Below are 17,961 nucleotides of genomic sequence, written 5' to 3'. Positions count from 1 at the left end.
AAGTTACAGAAATGCATGGTTATTTGATTGACAGGTGCAAAAGGGGCGGGAATATGTGGGTCAGGTCTTATCTTTTCCTGCCTCTGTTTGCCTGCCTGGCCTTCCTACCAATGTCACCGTCATACATGGATTCCGGAGTAGGCAGACAGACAGGCGGGAATAGCTAGCGAGACTTGAACCCACATATTCCCTTCCTGTTGCACTTGTCAATCAAATATCAGTACATTGATGGAACTTTACTTGCACATATTTCTGAAATAAAACATTCAGTCTCTGAACAAAAGCTATGCTTACATTCAGCATCCTAGCCCCAGTACAGCACTAGCTTTACTTTATATATGAAAATCCAGATGGTTGGTTCCCTTTAAAGAATAAAGATCTAACAAAGATTGATCTTCACGACAAGTTTGTAGAAATGTATAGTGGCACAAACAAAGGATATTTCTGAAGACCTTAGGGTACCGTCACACTTTAGCGACGCTCCAGCAATCCCACCAGCGATCTGACCTGGTCAGGATCGCTGGTGCGTCGCTACATGGTCGCTGGTGAGCTGTCAATCAGGCAGATCTCACCAGCGACTAGTGAACAGCCTCCAGCTACGCGTGGAAGCAATGCTGCGCTTGGTAACTAAGATAAATATCGGGTAACCAAGCGCTTGGTTACCCGATATTTACCTTGGTTACCAGCGCACACCGCTTAGCGCTGGCTCCCTGCACTCGTAGTCAGAGTACACATCGGGTTAATAAGCAAACCGCTTTGCTTATTTACCTGATGTGTACTCTGGCTACATGTGCAGGGAGCAGCATAGAATCTCATACCATCTGTGAAACATGATGGTGGTAGTAGTATCATGGTTTTGGTCTGGTTTGCTACATCTGGGACAGACCTGCTTGCGATCATTAATGGAACAATGATTTCTGAATTATACCAGCATATTCCAAAAAGGAAAATGTCAGGACATCTGTCAATTAAGTGAATTTCAGGAGAACATGGGTCATGCAGCAAGACAGTGAGTCATAACAAGTCGTTCTAGAAAAGAAAAGGTAAAATACAAAGTCCTGACTTTAATCCTACAGAAAAGTTGTGAAGGAACTGAAGAGATCAGATCATGGGAGAAAACCCATCACTGTAAGAAGGCTGAAGCTGTTTTGTAGGGAGGAAGGGGCTAAACTTCCTCCAACTAGATGTGTAGGGCTAATCAACAATTAGGCTATGTGCCCACGGGGAAAGTGTCCTGGGCTGTATATATATCTGCAGGACATTCCACAGGAGCTCCCAGAAAACCGCAGCACAACTTTGTCTGCTTCAATGCTGCGGTTGTATTGCGGAATGTCCTGTGGATATGCTGCGGTATTCTGCATTGAGGATACAGTACCATGGCTTCGGCACTGAAACCTCAATGCAGAACAAGTGCTGAGTGATTGGGGAGTTCATACTTACCTCCATCACGCAGCACTTCACTTTCTGGCCGCCGTGTGTCAGCGTCTGCACTGTGCAGGAGAAGGTGGGCAGGCCTGAACTAGCTCCGGCTGTCACATGACCGGAGCTCGTGCAGGCCCCGCCCACCTCCTCCTTCCTGTTCCTGTGCACCGAGGGAAAGTGACTCGGGTGTCTGCTATCAAGGCAGGTAAGTAAGGGACCAAGGCAGATTTCCGCAGGTAATTCCGCAGGAATAATTGACATGCAGTTATGTGCAGCTGCGGGACATCCGCAGCATATTCCACAGCCGCACATACCGCAGCATGGACACAGACACTCCCCATGTCCCATAGGGTAACATGGGGAGTGTCTGTACTTGCTGAAACCTGCGGCTCTATCTGGAAAATCCAGATAAAGCCGCAGGTTTTCCGCAGCAAAATCTGCAGGCGCAAGCTCCCGTGGGCACATAGCCTTACAAGAAATTTTAACCTCTTTACGACATATGACGTACTGGGTAAGTCATGGATCGTGTGAGGTTAATCCCCGAGGGCTGCCGTGGGCAGTCCGCGGACATGTCATCTGATTTCAACAGCTGACATGTGTGCCTGCCAGGTGCGAGTCAAATCGCGTTCCACCCTCGCCTACTAACCCCTTACATCTCGCTGTCAAATTCTGACAGTGAGATGTATCACCACGCTGCCATAAGCATAACTTACCCACCTCCATCGGAAGTCACGTGTCGGGATCACGTGACTTCTGGTGGTTGCCCTGGTAGCACAGGGTCATGTGATGACTCCTGTAGCTATCATGAGTCACTTTCTCTCACTGCCGACAGAGGGCAGTGTGAGAGAGGAGAGCTGATTTTCTCCAGATCTCAGCTGTGATCTGAAGATATGGAAGATCAATCAGATTGCTCATCATTATAGTCCCTTCGGGGGACTAGTAAAATAAAAAAAAGTTGAAAAAAAAAGTTGAAAAAAAATATAAAAAAAACCCTTAAAAAAGTTCAAATCACCCCCCATTAACACCATTGAAAATTAAAGGGTTAAAAAATATTAAAAACACACACATTTAGTATCACAGTGTTCAGAAACGCCCGATCAAAATATAAAATCAATTAATCCGATCGGTAAACGGCGTAGTGGCAAAAAAATTCCAAATGCAAAAATTACATTTTATTGGCTGCAGCACATTTTACGCAAAATGCAATAACAGGCGATAAAAATGTAGCATCTGCACAAATATGGTACCATTAGAAACGTCAGCTCGAGACGCAAAAAATAAGCCATCACTGAGCCATAGATCCCGAAAAATGAGAATGCTACACGTTTCAGAATATGGCGCAAAAAGTGTGCCACTTTTTTTTGGACAAACTTGTAAAATTTTTTAACCCCTTAGATAAAAGTAAACCTATTCATGTTTGATATCTACAGGCTCACACTGACCTGAGGCATCATACCGACACATTAATTTTACCATATAGTGAACATGGTGAATAAAATATCCCAAACATTATTGTGTGATCACACTTTTTTTGCAGTTGTTCCGCACTTGAATTTTTTTGCTGTTTTCCAGTACACTATATGGTAAAACTTATGGGTTCATTTAAAAGTACAACTCGTCCCGCAGAAACCAAGCCCTCATATAGCAAGATTGACGGAATAATAAAAAAGTTACGGGTCTCGGAAGAAGGGGAGCACAAAAAAAAAAAAAAAAAAACAAAACCGGAAAAATTAAAAATTGCCCAGGGGTGAAGGGGTTAAGATGCAGTGAATGCTACAAAAGGAGGTCACACCAGATACTGAAAGCGAAGGCTCAAGATACAATTGTCACTGACTGATAAGGGATATTGAAAAATAAAAAAAGTTAAATGTTTTTGAATCAATTGATAGTTTTTGTTCTCTTTTATCTGCTTCTAGGACTTAAGCCCGCTTTACACGCTACAATATATCTTACAATGTGTCGGCGGGGTCATGTTGTAAGTGACGCACATCCGGCATCGTAAGGTACATTGCAGTGTGTGACAGGTACGTGCGATTGCGATTGAACGGTAAAACGTTCATCGCATACACATTGTACCTTTCTCTATAATTGCACGTCAGATTGTTCATTGTACCCGGGGTAGCGCACATCGCAGTGTGTGACACCCCGGGAACGATGAACAGATCTTACCTGCGTCCCGCGGCTCCAGCTGGCAATGTGGAAGGAAAGAGGTGTGCGGGATGTTTATGTCCCGCTCAGCTCCGCCCCTCCACTTCTATTGGCCGGCTGCCGCGTGACGTCGATGTGACGCTGAACGTCCCTCCCACTCCAGGAAGTGGATGTTCGCCGCCCACAGCGAGGTCATATGGAAGGGTAAGTACATGTGACGGGGGTTAATCGTTTGTGCGGCACGTTCAACAAATTGAACGTGCCACACATACGATGGGGGCGGTTACGATCGCATACGATATCGTATGCGAAATTGCAACGTGTAAAGCAGGCTTTATGCGAAAACCAATAGTTTAGTTTTAGGTCAAATTTCTAAAAAAAAGATAAAATTGTGAAAGGTTCACTAACTTTCAAACACCACTGTATAGGGAGTAATTATGCAGCATCAAGTGGGAGGGATTGATTAACAGCTGTGTCAGGCTATGTTCACACAGTGTTTTTGCTGCGTTTTTTTTTTTTTTTGCATGGTTTTATGCAAATCCATTCTAATAAAAAGCTGCTTTTACAGTACCAGCAAAGCCTATGAGATTGCTGAAATGTCATGTACATATACACAGAGACACACACACACACACACACACAACTGCTTTTATTTTCCAGACAAATGGAAAACAGATCCTTTTTTTTAAATTGACAGCATGTCAATTCTTTCAGCATTTTTGCTACTTTTTTGGTGAATGAAACTAATAATAATGCACTGTGTGAACATAGCCTAATATAGAACCTCAATTGCCTGGGTGTAGAGGAGTTAAGAGGGTCCTGCTCAGAAATATAGTGGCTGCCAATGCAAGAGAACACAGAATACACCTCTTCTGTAGTGATTAGGAGGGGCGAAGAAGTATTTCAGATAGATGAAAACGAAAAGGCATCTGACAAAGCATTAGATAAAGGATTGAGAAGTGTCAGAATTAGGGGCTTTTGGCCCTTAGTTTGAATAAGGCTTTAATGTGCATTGCTTGAGTCGCACCCCACTCATTTTTATTTGACTGTCGGCGATAGCTAAGTACAGTACATGGCTATGTCTGACAGACCCATAGAGAAAAGAATAAGGTGGTGACTGAGCCTACACAATGCAGCTTCATTCAAACGGCACAGAAGGCTCCAGTTCTGGTGATCAGTGATGGTCTCAGCGGTGGGACAGACACTGATCTAGAAGTTATCACTTAGGTTGTGATTGGTAATGACCAGAAGAGAAAAAGGGGCGGCATAATAATAATAATAATAAAAAAATTAACAAACGGAGTGCTGCTTAAATATTTCAACTAAGGACCAACCCTTTGAGTAATGAACTTACTTTGTTGCCCGTATAAACTAGCCCCAAATTGGGACAGCTGACCCGATGCAGATGGTGATGGAGATGCCAACATCTAGAGGAAAAAAAAGGAAAATGACTGACAAACATCACAAATTTGTGCCATAAAGGGTTATTCGCATCTCCAGGATCCTATCTTAATATGTAGTAGGTGTAGTAATAATAATAATAACAATTAATAATAATAATAATAATAATAAATAATATTAGCAAATGCCTCCAATTAGAAATGTAGTATAGTTCTCCTGATATAGCCAGGTCTCTAAGGCCTCTGCAACACTTACGTGACAAAAGGGGTGGTTTGTTCCTTGTGTGCCGTTTTTGTGGCACGTACGTGTTCTCCGTGTGTTATACATAATAACACACGGAGAACGGAAAGTCCCGCCTTACCTGCATCATCCGGCGCTGTCTGCGGTGCTGAAGGACAGCGTCCGGCCAAATCCACGCCCCGCTGACGCTGCTTCCGGCCCCCAGTGAAGAAGCGTTGTTCAAATTCACTGGGGGACGGATGCAGATGACAGCCGCGACAAATACTGCAGCACTCGTGGAGGTGAGTGTGTGTTTTTTTAATTTTTAACCTGCCACGTGTGTTTCTCTGGCGCTTGTCACACGGAACCGCATCCACACTACTTCCGTGTGGTACGTGTGTGGGCTGTGTGACACCCATGCTGCCGGAGCAACACGGGCATGTCAGCGTATGGAACTCATGGAGACACGCAAGTACGGAACGGACACACGTTCCGTTCCTAAATTCTTACGTGTCTCCTAACCATTGGGATTACCTAGGTCCCCGTGTGTACGTGTCTCTGGTACGTGTAAAAAATGGCAAACACGTATCGGAGGCACGGATGTGTGATGGAGGCCTTACCTCATGTGCAGGGCATTGCAGTTTAGATATCCATGGTTACGTCTACTCATATAGTAACAGTTACTTAGATGCTCGTGGTCGTAACCATGGATACCTAAGCTGCAATGCCCTGCACATGAGGTAAGAGACATGGCTATATCAGGAGAACTGCTACATTTCTAATTGGAGGTATTTGCTAATATTATTATTATTATTATTATTACATTTACTTCGTATTGGGATAGGATCGTGGAGATGGGAATAACCCTTTAATTGACTTTGCAGGGAATCTACAAAAATGCTCCAGCAGCCCCTCCACTGCTTGACTGACAGCTCACTGGCTCTGTAGTCAAACCATGACCATATAAACAGTTTGAGGGGGTATCATTCTGACCGTTTCCCCTTAAATCTAAAGAGAAGAGTTGTGACTTTTAACAGACATTACATTTTATGAATACACTTCTGATTTTGTCAGAAAAAAATAAAAAAGTCCCATTTCTAGGTACATTCCAAGAGTTTATATATATGTTGAATAACTTACAGTGAAGCCATCCCCATTATTTTCATCTTTTAGATCATCAACGACTTTCTTTCTAGATAGTTCTTTCATTTGTCGGACATTATAATAAAAGAATAATAATATATATGTCAGCTCCTAAAGGCTTCACTGAACGGCAAACGCTAGAGGATGAAGTGAATCTGCTTTCCGGATACTTAAAATTAGGGTCAGAAAGGGGAAAAGAGTGGTGTCCAACTTACGTCTTTCTCCGACCGATGCGGAAACATCGAGGACTGGCTATAATACATATTCTCATCATGGTAGTCACTTTCGACCCCTTCTACAAACTTCTTTCTTGAAGCACCAAACATGCTGTATGTCACCTGAAAAATAATATGGAAAATAGACTAAATGAATATTGTATGACAGCATAGTATAAAAAGGCACACCAAACCAATGCATCCCTTCTGTGCGATATCTGCATGATTACTGCTCCCAGTAACCAGCCCTTCCAAACCGGGTAGAGACTGCCTATAGTGTGTGCAGAACAGAAAACTAGAGAAGTCCTCCCTACCGAGACTTCAGGACATTCATGTTGCCCAAGCCACAGACATTGAGTAGACCAGGGGTCTCAAACATGAAGGTGGCATGTGGCCCAAGGCTGCTTCTTGCATCCTCTAGACCAGAGGTTCCCAACTCTAGTCCTCGGGGCCGCCAACAGTGCATGTTTTCAGGATTTCTTTAGCATTGCATGGGTGTTGGATTCAGCACCTTTGCAGGTGATTAAATTATCACATGTGCAATACTAAGGAAATCCTGAAAACATGCACTGTTGGTGTGCCTTGAGGACTGGAGTTGGGAACCTCTGCTCTAGACCCAGTGATGATCGTGTGCCGCTGCAGGGGCCACCGTCCTCAGAGCTTTATTTCAGTTTAATGATTTGCGGCAACGCGCAAAGATGAGCTCTCTGTACAGCTATTCCAATGGCAGACACTGGCTAATAAAAGGCCAGCAGCCGACATCGGTGTATGACCAGATGTGCACATTACTACAAGGGGGAAAAATGGGCACACTACTACCAGCGGATTAGATGGGCACATTACTACAGAGGGAGAAGGATGGGCACATTACTACAGAGGGAGAAGGAAGGGCATATTACTAGAAGGGATTAGATGGGCACATTACTACAGAGGGAGAAGGATGGGCACATTACTAGAAGGGATTAGACGGGCACATTACTACAGAGGGAGAAGGATGGGCACATTACTAGAAGGGATTAGATGGGTACATTACTACAGAGGGAGAAGGATGGGCATATTACTAGAAGGGATTAGATGGGCACATTACTACAGAGGGAGAAGGAAGGGCATATTACTAGAAGGGATTAGATGGGCACGTTACTACAGAGGGAGAAGGATGGGCACATTACTAGAAGGGATTAGATGGGCACATTACTACAGAGGGAGAAGGATGGGCACATTACTAGAAGGGATTAGATGGGCACATTACTACAGAGGGAGAAGGAAGGGCATATTACTAGAAGGGATTAGATGGGCACATTACTACAGAGGGAGAAGGAAGGGCATATTACTAGAAGGGATAAGATGGGCACATTACTACAGAGGGAGAAGGATGGGCACATTACTAGAAGGGATTAGACGGGCACATTACTACAGAGGGAGAAGGATGGGCACATTACTAGAAGGGATTAGATGGGCACATTACTACAGAGGGAGAAGGATGGGCACATTACTAAAAGGGATTAGACGGGCACATTACTACAGAGGGAGAAGGATGGGCACATTACTAGAAGGGATTAGACGGGCACATTACTACAGAGGGAGAAGGATGGGCACATTACTAAAAGGGATTAGACGGGCACATTACTACAGAGGGAGAAGGAAGGGCATATTACTAGAAGGGATTAGATGGGCACATTACTACAGAGGGAGAAGGATGGGCACATTACTAGAAGGGATTAGATGGGCACATTACTACAGAGGGAGAAGGAAGGGCATATTACTAGAAGGGATTAGATGGGCACATTACTACAGAGGGAGAAGGATGGGCACGTTACTAGAAGGGATTAGACGGGCACATTACTACAGAGGGAGAAGGATGGGCATATTACTAGAAGGGATTAGATGGGCACATTACTACAGAGGGAGAAGGATGGGCACATTACTAGAAGGGATTAGATGGGCACATTACTACAGAGGGAGAAGGAAGGGCATATTACTAGAAGGGATTAGATGGGCACATTACTACAGAGGGAGAAGGAAGGGCATATTACTAGAAGGGATAAGATGGGCACATTACTACAGAGGGAGAAGGATGGGCACATTACTACAAGAGTAGAAGAATGGGAACATTACTACAGGGGATAGGTTGAGCACAAGGATGGGCAGATTACTAAAGGGGACAAGAATGACACAAGGATAGGCACATTAGTACAGAAGGAGAAGGATGGGCACATTACTACAAGGGACAAGATGGGCACAATACTACAGGGGACAAGTTGAGTACAAGGATGGGAACAAGGATGGGCACATTACTACAAGGGTAGAAAGATGGGCCCATTACTACAGGGGACAAGTATGGTCACATTACTACAGGGGTCAAAGATGGGCACATTACTACAGGGGACCAAAATAGGCACATTGTTGACCAAAATTAATATATAGTGCCAATTGTAAAACGATATTACTTACACGAAAGAGAAAATTAAAAAGAAAAAAAAATTCAAAATATAGCATGGAATTTTTTTCCATTTAATAATGCTTTTTTATATATAAACTAAAATTAAAAAGTACACATTTGTTAAAAAAGACAAGCAGCAAAAAATGTTGAAAAACATAATCCAAACGTGTATAGAATAAAAAACAAAACATGGTAGGACTGAAAATGTCACTTTGTCCTGCAAAGAATGCGGCCCCCGAATAAAAAATTCTTTCTATGTGCGGCCCTTAGGCTACATGCCCACGCTGCTTTTTTTGCTGCTTTTTTGCTGCTTTCTTGGCTGCAGTTTTGTCAGCAGAACTTTCTGACATCTGACTTCCCAGCAAAGTCTATGAGAAGTCAGATTTGTCATGCGCACGTTGCAGTTTATTTGCCAGCGGTTTTTTTGTCAAAAGTTTGTGACAAAAAAAATGCAGCATGTTCATTCTTCCTGCGTTTGTCAACATTTGTCACCCATTGAAATCAATGATGGCATCAAAAACGCAAGAAAAATGCATGCTAATCAAAAGTGGTGCATTTTACCTGCGTTTTTGATACCAAAAACGCAGGTGAATTGTCAGGAAGTGAGGTAACAGGCAAGTGGTCCCGTCCCGGGGACTATCAGCAGCGGCGGCAGCGAGGGAAAAATCAATGTTTTCAGCTGCCAATGTCCATCCCCCTCTCGCCGCCGCAGCTGATAGTCCCGTCCTCCACATCATCTCCCCTGTGCGTGCACGCTGGGGACAGCGGTACTTCGGGGAACACGTGAAGGACGGGACTATCAGCGGCGGCGGCGGCGAGAGGGGGATGGACATTGGCAGCTGAAAACATTGATTTTTCCCTCCCGCTGCCGCTGATAGTCCCGTCCTCCACGTGTTCCCCGACGTACCGCTGTCCCCAGCGTGCACGCACAGGGGAGATGATGGACCCCTCTCGCTGCCACCGCCGCCGCTGAAAGTCCCGTCCTCCACGCTCCTGTCAGCTCCACGCAGTAGCGCGATTAGCTGAGCTGTCACTGAGGTTACTCGCGGCCACCGTTGGATTCAGCGGTGGCCGCGGGTAACCTCAGTGACAGCTCAGCTGATCGCGCGGCTGTATTCAGTTGTTGCGTGGAGGTGACAGGAGCGGCGGTGTCTGCTGCTTCTCTGGTCACCTCCATGTAGCAGAGCTGGAAGCGACGCTGGACCATCCTGGATTACGCCGGACATAGAGGGCTTTTTGGGGCTTATTAAATGGGAATTTGTTAGTGTTTTTTATTTCTAATAAAGGATTTTTTCAGGTGTGTGTGTGTGTGTGTGTGTTTATTTACTGTAACTTACAGATTAATCATGGAAGGTATCTCGGGGAGACGCCTGACATGATTAATCTAGGACTTATTGGCAGCTATGGGCTGCCAATAACTCCTTATTACCCCGATTTGCCAACGCACCAGGGCAAATCGGGAAGAGCCGGGTAGAGTCCCAGAACTGTCGCATCTAATGGATGCGGCCATTCTGGGCGGCTGCTGACTGATATTGTTAGGCTGGGGGGCTCCCCATAACGTGGAGCTCCCCATCCTGAGAATACCAGCCTTCAGCCGTATGGCTTTATCTGGCTGGCATTAAAATTGGGGGGGACCGCACGCCAGTTTTTTTAATTATTTATTTCTAATTTCTTTTTTTCAATTCAACAAGCTTTATGGGCTTGTTTGAACTGAATAATACATGAAACAATTATTGACAAAACTGCAGCCAAAAACGCACCAAAAAAGCACCTACATTTTTTGTGACATTTCCAGGCTCTCTCTGACAAGGTGCAGTTTTGGCTGCAGTTTGTGAACACGAAAAAAAAGCAGTGTGCGCATGTAGCCTAATACTTAGAATTTGAGACCCCTCGACTAGACTGTTTCCGGCCACACTCAATGCAAGTGTATCAACAGAGGTGAGGAACAGTTTAGTCGGATTCTGTCCGGAAGTATGGATATTATACTCGCTAAGCTGAGCCAGCGCGGTTGAGAAGCCGGGCAAGGCCTAGTCCAAGAAGGCGTTCCTTGGCAGCTTTTACCCTAGAGTCTGATGTATGTAAAGCGGTGTGGAATTAATGGCGCTATATAAGTGAATAAATATTATTCTAGTCTAGTGTCGTTTCCTGAGCACTCCTATAGGGAGAGACCTGTCAGTCTATGGCAACAGGGCGGGGAGAAGACTCTGGGAATTTGCCATTCCCCAGATGGCTATTTGAGCATGTTTTCTCAAACTCTGCAATAACACAGTCACTGTCCTGTTCGTGCTGCCCGTGGTTCACTAAGCACAAATCAGTTTTCAGCTTTGATTTTCTTTTTCAGAAGCTTTACTTGTGTAAGCTTTCCAAGTTGGCTTTAGCAGGCCTTTAACAAACCAACATGCACAATTTGTAAATCCTGAATAGAAATGGGCGACAATGAGGTCAATCTCATTACTCTCAAATGCTCCAAAGCAAAAGAAGAATGGAATAATAACACAAATGACAAACACAAATTTAGTGTATAAAGAAAACCATAAAACCATTATTCAAAAAGATAGCAGATCAGAAATCCCATGTGTGGTCCCCTGGTCAAACCAGCAGCTCTTAAATAGGCAGCCATTCTAAGGATTAATAGAAGTTATGCCGAAACAACACGTACTGCAGACAAGTGTAAACGCAGCTGTAAACGTCTGGTGAAAGAGTACACAATGACAACAAATCCAAGTTCGAAAAGTGTCTTTAGGAGACTACAACATGAGACCAGCAGAACCATGAGGAGTGGCAAGTCAGCCCAATTCAAGGGCACATACAGAAGAGACGCGGTGACATCAACGTCAAATAATTAGAAGAGTGAACTGAATACCAATGTTGTTTTCACACACACATACAACACCCAGCACTGCCTCTTCATTTATCAATGGCGGAGTCCCAGAATTGTCAGAAAGATGTCAGCCTCTAAAATACAGTGGAACCTTGGTTAACGAGTAGTGTTGAGCGGACCCGGATCCGCAAAATCCGAATCCGCACGGTTTCAGAGCCCGATCCGAGTCCGACCACTACCCGAAATTCGGGGTGCACGATCCGGATCTTTTTTTTTTTTCTCTCTCTCTCCCCTCTCTCTCCTGTCCCGGATCCGGCTCCCCATTGATTTACATGGCCGCGGATTCCGGATCGGATCCGGACTTCAGCGACAACCCGCTCAACTCTATTAACGAGAACAATCCGTTCTGGGACTGTGCTTGTAAACCAAGTTACTCGTCTAGCAAAGCAAAATTTCCCATAGGAAATCATTGCAATGCAGACAATTCGTTCAACAAACTGTTAAATGTCCCATTCCACACACGCACAAACACATATTATGCTCACCTTACCTTCCGTTTCCTCGACGGCCTCATGGGACTTGTAGTTCGCCTGTACACGCTGTGTATTGGGTAACCATGCCGGACCTTCCACTCCCAGAGCGCTGACATCAAAGGCAGGAGCCGCTTGCCTCTGATTGGCCAGCGCGCTGCCTTTGAGTAGCGTCTGACAGAGGAAGGTCCTCCCTCGTCGCTACAGGATGTATATCTGTAACCACCGCGACGAGGCAGGACCTTCCCCTGTCAGCCACTACTCAAAGGCAGCGCGCTGGCCAATCAGAGGCAAGCAGCTACTGCCTTGGACGTCAGCGCGCTGGGAGCGGGTGTGTATGGGCGAACAACAAGTTCCATGAGGCCGGTGAGGGAACGGAAGGTAAGGTGAGCATAATATGTATATGTGTGTGTGTGTGTGTGTGTGTGTGTGTGTGTGTGTGTGTGTGTGTGTGTGTGTGTATTGCAAGAGCGGGTTAGAGCGCGGTGGATGTACGGAACCGGAAGTGTGTGCAGTATTTTGCTTGTACAGCAAAGCTTTCTCGTAAACAGAGTTACAAATTTACAGCAGGCTTTGCTCACTCAGAAAACTACTCGCTAACTGGGTTACTCGTTAACCAAGCTTCCACTGTATATGGCCAATGGCAAGGAATGATCTCAAACAGTGGCTTATTAGAGTACCTAGAAGGACCTGGTGTGTGCACTCTTCTGATCTTTCGCAATGTTGCTGTTCTGAGGGACGCACACATGACGTCGGCCTGGGCCTACTAATTGTAGCAGGTACAAGGTTCACAGGGCTCCCATCAAGTGGACAAGGAATACTCATGTGTACACTGGATCAGGGTCCAATGACTCAATCTTTAACCCATATTGTATAGTGCCAAAATTAAAATATTAAAGTTTGTACCGATCCAAGTTTTCAGTCCATTGTCTTGTAGATATAGGATTATCGCTCGCTGTGGGCAGAAATCTGCAAACATAAAGGTCATAATTTCTTGTTTATGTTTATTACTCGCAATCCAGGATAATTTTTGGCACCCAAAACTGGAAAAATCATAATGGTTCCATGTATAGAAGAAATGATGGCTAGGATTGTAGTTTTTCCTAAAGTAGAAGCCAGGATAGGCTTTGAAACACGTCGTCGATATAACCTGCAGTTATTTAACACTCTTGATTGTGGATTTTTCTTTATCACATCAGAAGGGCAGTACAACGAAGGTCCATATAAAACTCATCATCATCATCCTCCTCCTGTCTTGGCTATGCAGCAGCCTTACTTACATCCGCTTTAACACTGTCATCACGTGAGCACACCTAATAATATTAACCCTTATTTACCACCGAATAAAACCCTATGTGCTCCTTTTTCCCCCCAGTATTTCCTACTGATATATAGAAGAGGACATAATAAAATATAATCCAGATTATTTACAATGGCCACTCTTGAAAGCAATAATAATAATAGACTATTCATCAACATTTTTAACTTAAAAAGTTTTTTTTTTCTTCTGAAAGGAGTTTGCCTTTATAAGGCTGTGTGCACACGATGCGTTTTTTACCGCGGAAACGCTGCGTTTTGAACCGCAGCGTTTCAGTGGCAAATTGCATGCGTTCAGCTTTCCCAGCAAAGTGTATGGGAAAGCTGAAAAATCAGTGCACATGCTGCGTTTCTTTCCGCAGCGTTTTGGATGCCAAAAATCGGTGCGGAAAGAAAAGCAGCATGTCACTTCTTTTGTGCGTTGTGGCTGCGTTCTCTCCCCCATTGAAATCAATGATGCGGGTCAGAACGCAGCCACAACGCATGGACCTGCTTTTTTGTTGCGGTCCGCGGCCTTTGTCGGCACGCCAGAACGCAGGCATTTACCTGGAAGTGAGGTCAAGAGGCTTCCTGTTGACCTCACTTCCTGGCAAAGCCCCCGGTGTCGCCAAAGTGCCCGCCCCGACCCCCGACCCCCGACCCCCCTCCCGAAAATCCAACATGGCCGCGCGCACAGTAGCGCACCGGCCGCCCTGCTCCTATGATTTCTGTCGCATGTGCAATAACACATGCGACAGAAAACTGTTCCCCAGGCCCTGCCCGTTCACCCCCTATTCCCCCCGGTGTCATACATACCTGTCCGGTCGCAGCGCTGATCCCCCGCGGCCCCCTCCTCCTTCAGTGCACGCCGGCCGGTCACATGTGCAGAGCAGCTGACAGCCAGCACAGTGTTCAGTGTGAGCTGTGCTGGCTGCTCGCAGTCTGCAGCTGTGACCCGGGGAGAGTGGGTGCAGATTTTTGCACCCACTCTCCTCAAATGGAGGGTCTGCCCTCCTAGAAAATGGGGGATACGTTCCCTGAACGTGCCCCCATATTCTAGAAGGTCCAGAGGCGACGTGGGACATCCATATGGATTTCTGCGGACCCATTTTTTTTTATTAAATTGGAGAACAAGGGAATGATTTGGGGAGTGTTTTTTCTAATAAAACATTTTTTGTTGTCTTTTTTTGCTTTTGTTTACTGTCAATTAGTTATGTCGGGTGTCTGATAGACGCCGTGACATCACTAATTGCTGGGCTTGATGCCAGGTGACATTACACATCTGGTATCAACCCCATTTATTACCCCGTTAGCCAACGCACCAGGGCGCGGGATGAGTTGGGGCGAAGCGCCAGGATTGGCGCATCTAATGGATGCGCCACTTCTGGGGCGGCTGCGGCCTGCTATTTTTAGGCTGGGAAGAGTCCAATAACCATGGCTCTTCCCACCCTGAGAATACCAGACCCCAGCTGTCAGCTTCACCTTGGCTGGTGATCTAATTTGGGGGGACCTCACGTTATTTTTTTTTTTATTCTTTATTTATAAATAAAAAAAAAAACATGGGGAGCCCTCCAAATTGATCACCAGCCAAGATGAAGCTGCCAGCTGTGGTTTGCAGGCTACAGCTGTCTGCTTTACCCTGACTGGCTATCAAAAATAGGGGGGACCCCACGCCATTTTTTTCATTTTTTTTTTTTTTTTTTATTGGATAAATACTAAGCTAGGCACCCTTTAGTGCCACATGAAAGGTACTAAAGGTGCCAGCTTAGAATATGCAGGCGGGGGTGGGACGTTCTATATATTTGACATCCCTTCATCCATTGACGCTTTTTAGGCTGTGTGTCCACAATCAGGGTTTGCAGCGTTATGGGCGCTGAGTGTTTTCCCTGCGTCCATAACGCTGCGTTGTGCAGTAGAAGCACAGTGGAAGGATTTTTGGAGATCCCATGCCCACTGTGCTTCTTTTCTCCGCAGCATAAACTGACCGGTGGCGTGGCTTCCCGAGCCTCAGCATGTCAATTTATGCTGCGGAGACGAGAGTGTTCTCTGCAGGTAGCATAGAGCTCCACAGCAGCCTGAACCCAAATCGTGGGCATGGGCAGCTGCAGGAAGGCTGACACTGTGTACTAGACGCCGTGTCGCTGGATCATGGCCACATAGCCTTAGGCCCCTTTCACACGTCAGTGATTCTGGGACGTTTGTGCTTTTTTTTAAACGTACCAGAATCACTGACATTCGCAGACCCATTATAATGAATGGGTCTGCTCACACGTCAGTGATTTTTCACTGCACGTGTCTCCATGCGGCATACCGCGTGTGCGTGATTGCCGCACGGAGACATGTCCATTTTTTTCTGGCATCACTGATGTCCCACGGACCACGCAGTGGTGTGATCCGTGAAACACGTGCCAGAAAAAAACGTGCTTTTAAAATAAAAAACATTTTAACTCACCCGGCGTCCAGCGATGTCCTCTGCAGCCCGTCCTCCCTGTTCCTTCTGTGCCGGCTCATTATTGTCGCGCATATTCATGATGCACGACACAGCCGACCCGGAAGCAGCTGCTGCGGGGGTCAGCGCCGGCCGGATGCTGCACCGCGGGAGCGATCAGCACCATGGAGAGCGGGAGCGGGTGCAGGTGAGTTAATCTCTAAGTGCAATCACGGGCCACGGAGAACGGAGCCCGGATTGCACTTAGACAACCCACGTGTGCCGTGATTCACGGCACACGGAGGGACATGTGCGTGTTTTACACGCCAGTGAAAAACGTCAGTGTTTTTCACTGACATGTGAAGCGGGCCTAAAAGTGAGAATATTGTTGCTACAGCAACATTTTGGGTGAAGTAGCTGTGGATTCAAAATGCTTAATATACTCCTGAATAAAATCCTTGATGGGTGCAGATTCCAAAATGGGGTCACTTGTGGGGGTTTTCTGACGTATAGGTACCTAAGGGGCTTGGTGTGCGAAGTTTATTTCAACTTTTCCAAAATTCAAATGGTGCTCCTTCCATTCCAAGCCCTCCCATTTATCCAAACAGAATGTGGAGAAGGAAATGACATCACAGGTTTTTTTTTCCAAAGGTCTGTGTTCAACCAACTTTATTATCACTGACAAGTCTTAAAAAACGCACCTAAAAAAACGCATGAAAAACGCATGAAAAACGCATGAAAAACGCATGCGTTTTCGATGCGTTGTTTCTCAAAAAGCATTGTTTACAATTCTCCCCTCTGCCAGAGGGTGCGTTTTTTTCCGCGCGGAAAAAAAAGCAACGTGTGCACATACCCTAAGAAGGTCTTCATGACAGCGTCTTCATAAGACAATCCCTTTAACTCCTTAAGCCTGGTCCCGGCAGCGTGGGTGCCGGCTGTGTTAAGACAGCTGGCATCCGAAAGTACTTGTTGCATCGATGTATCCACCTGAATGCCATGGTGAAGCGAGACAGCAGCATTTAAGAGGCTTCAATGCTGCACTCGTCAGTTCTAACGATCATTGGCCCCTTTGATGGCTTTCGGCTTATGGCCCGTCTTCATAAGAGATCTTCAGTTGCCCAATACACTGTACTACTTAAAGAAGTTATACAGTTACAGTATGTCAGAAAAGTGAATACACCCCCCACATTTTTGGAAATATTTTATACCTTTTCATGGGACAGCCCTGCACATCACAAAAGAGACATAACCAGGAGAGCTATACTACATTTCTAATGGGAGGTATTTGATAATATTATTATTACACCTACTACATATTGGGATAGATCTTGGAGTTGGGAATACCCCTTTTAGCTCTCTTGGGCATGGAGTTCACTACAGCCTCACAGATTACCACTGGAATCCTCTTCCACTCCTCCATGACAGCATTACAGAACTTGTGGATGTTTGAGATCTTGCGCTCGTCCACCCTCTGTTTTAGGATGCCCCACAGATGCTCAATAGGGTCTAGGTCTGGAGACATGCTTGGCCAGTCCAGCACCTTTACCTTCAGTTTCTTTAGCAAGGCAATGGTCGTCTTGGTGGTGTGTTTGTAGTCGTTACGTTGAAATACGAAGGGAAGGAATCATGGTCTGCTTCAATATGTCACAGTACATGTTGGCATTCATGGTTCCCTCAATGAACTGTAGCTCCCCACAGCCAGTAGCACTCATGCCGCGCCAAACCATGGCACTCCCACCACCAAGCTTGACTGTAGGCAAGACACACTTGTATTTGTACTCCTTCCCTGGTTGCCTCCACACACACTTGACACCATCTGAAACAAGTAAATGTATCTTGGTCTCATCAGACCACAGGACATGGTTCCAGTAATCCATGTCATTAGTCTGCTTGTCTTC

The 17,961-nt window shown here is 45.6% G+C and overlaps 1 protein-coding gene across 2 annotated transcripts in view; it reads right to left on the bottom strand.

Annotated features, from left to right (window-relative positions):
* CNOT2 (CCR4-NOT transcription complex subunit 2) overlaps positions 1–17,961 on the bottom strand; it is a 182,400-nt gene that overhangs the window by 128,374 nt on the left and 36,065 nt on the right. For both annotated transcript variants that reach the window (XM_075344885.1, XM_075344886.1), the window contains exons 2-3: positions 6,549–6,671; positions 4,925–4,997 (exon numbers count right to left, since the gene is read on the bottom strand). In XM_075344885.1, coding sequence (XP_075201000.1) covers positions 4,925–4,997; positions 6,549–6,659 — 184 coding nt within the window. In that variant the 5' untranslated portion in view covers positions 6,660–6,671. The remainder of the gene's footprint in view (positions 1–4,924; positions 4,998–6,548; positions 6,672–17,961) is intronic.

This window comes from Anomaloglossus baeobatrachus, chromosome 4, assembly GCF_048569485.1.
Source record: "Anomaloglossus baeobatrachus isolate aAnoBae1 chromosome 4, aAnoBae1.hap1, whole genome shotgun sequence".
Taxonomy (NCBI): domain Eukaryota; kingdom Metazoa; phylum Chordata; class Amphibia; order Anura; family Aromobatidae; genus Anomaloglossus; species Anomaloglossus baeobatrachus.
The sequence above is the reverse complement of the archived record's forward strand: the minus strand, read 5'-3'. Positions and strand labels throughout refer to the sequence as shown.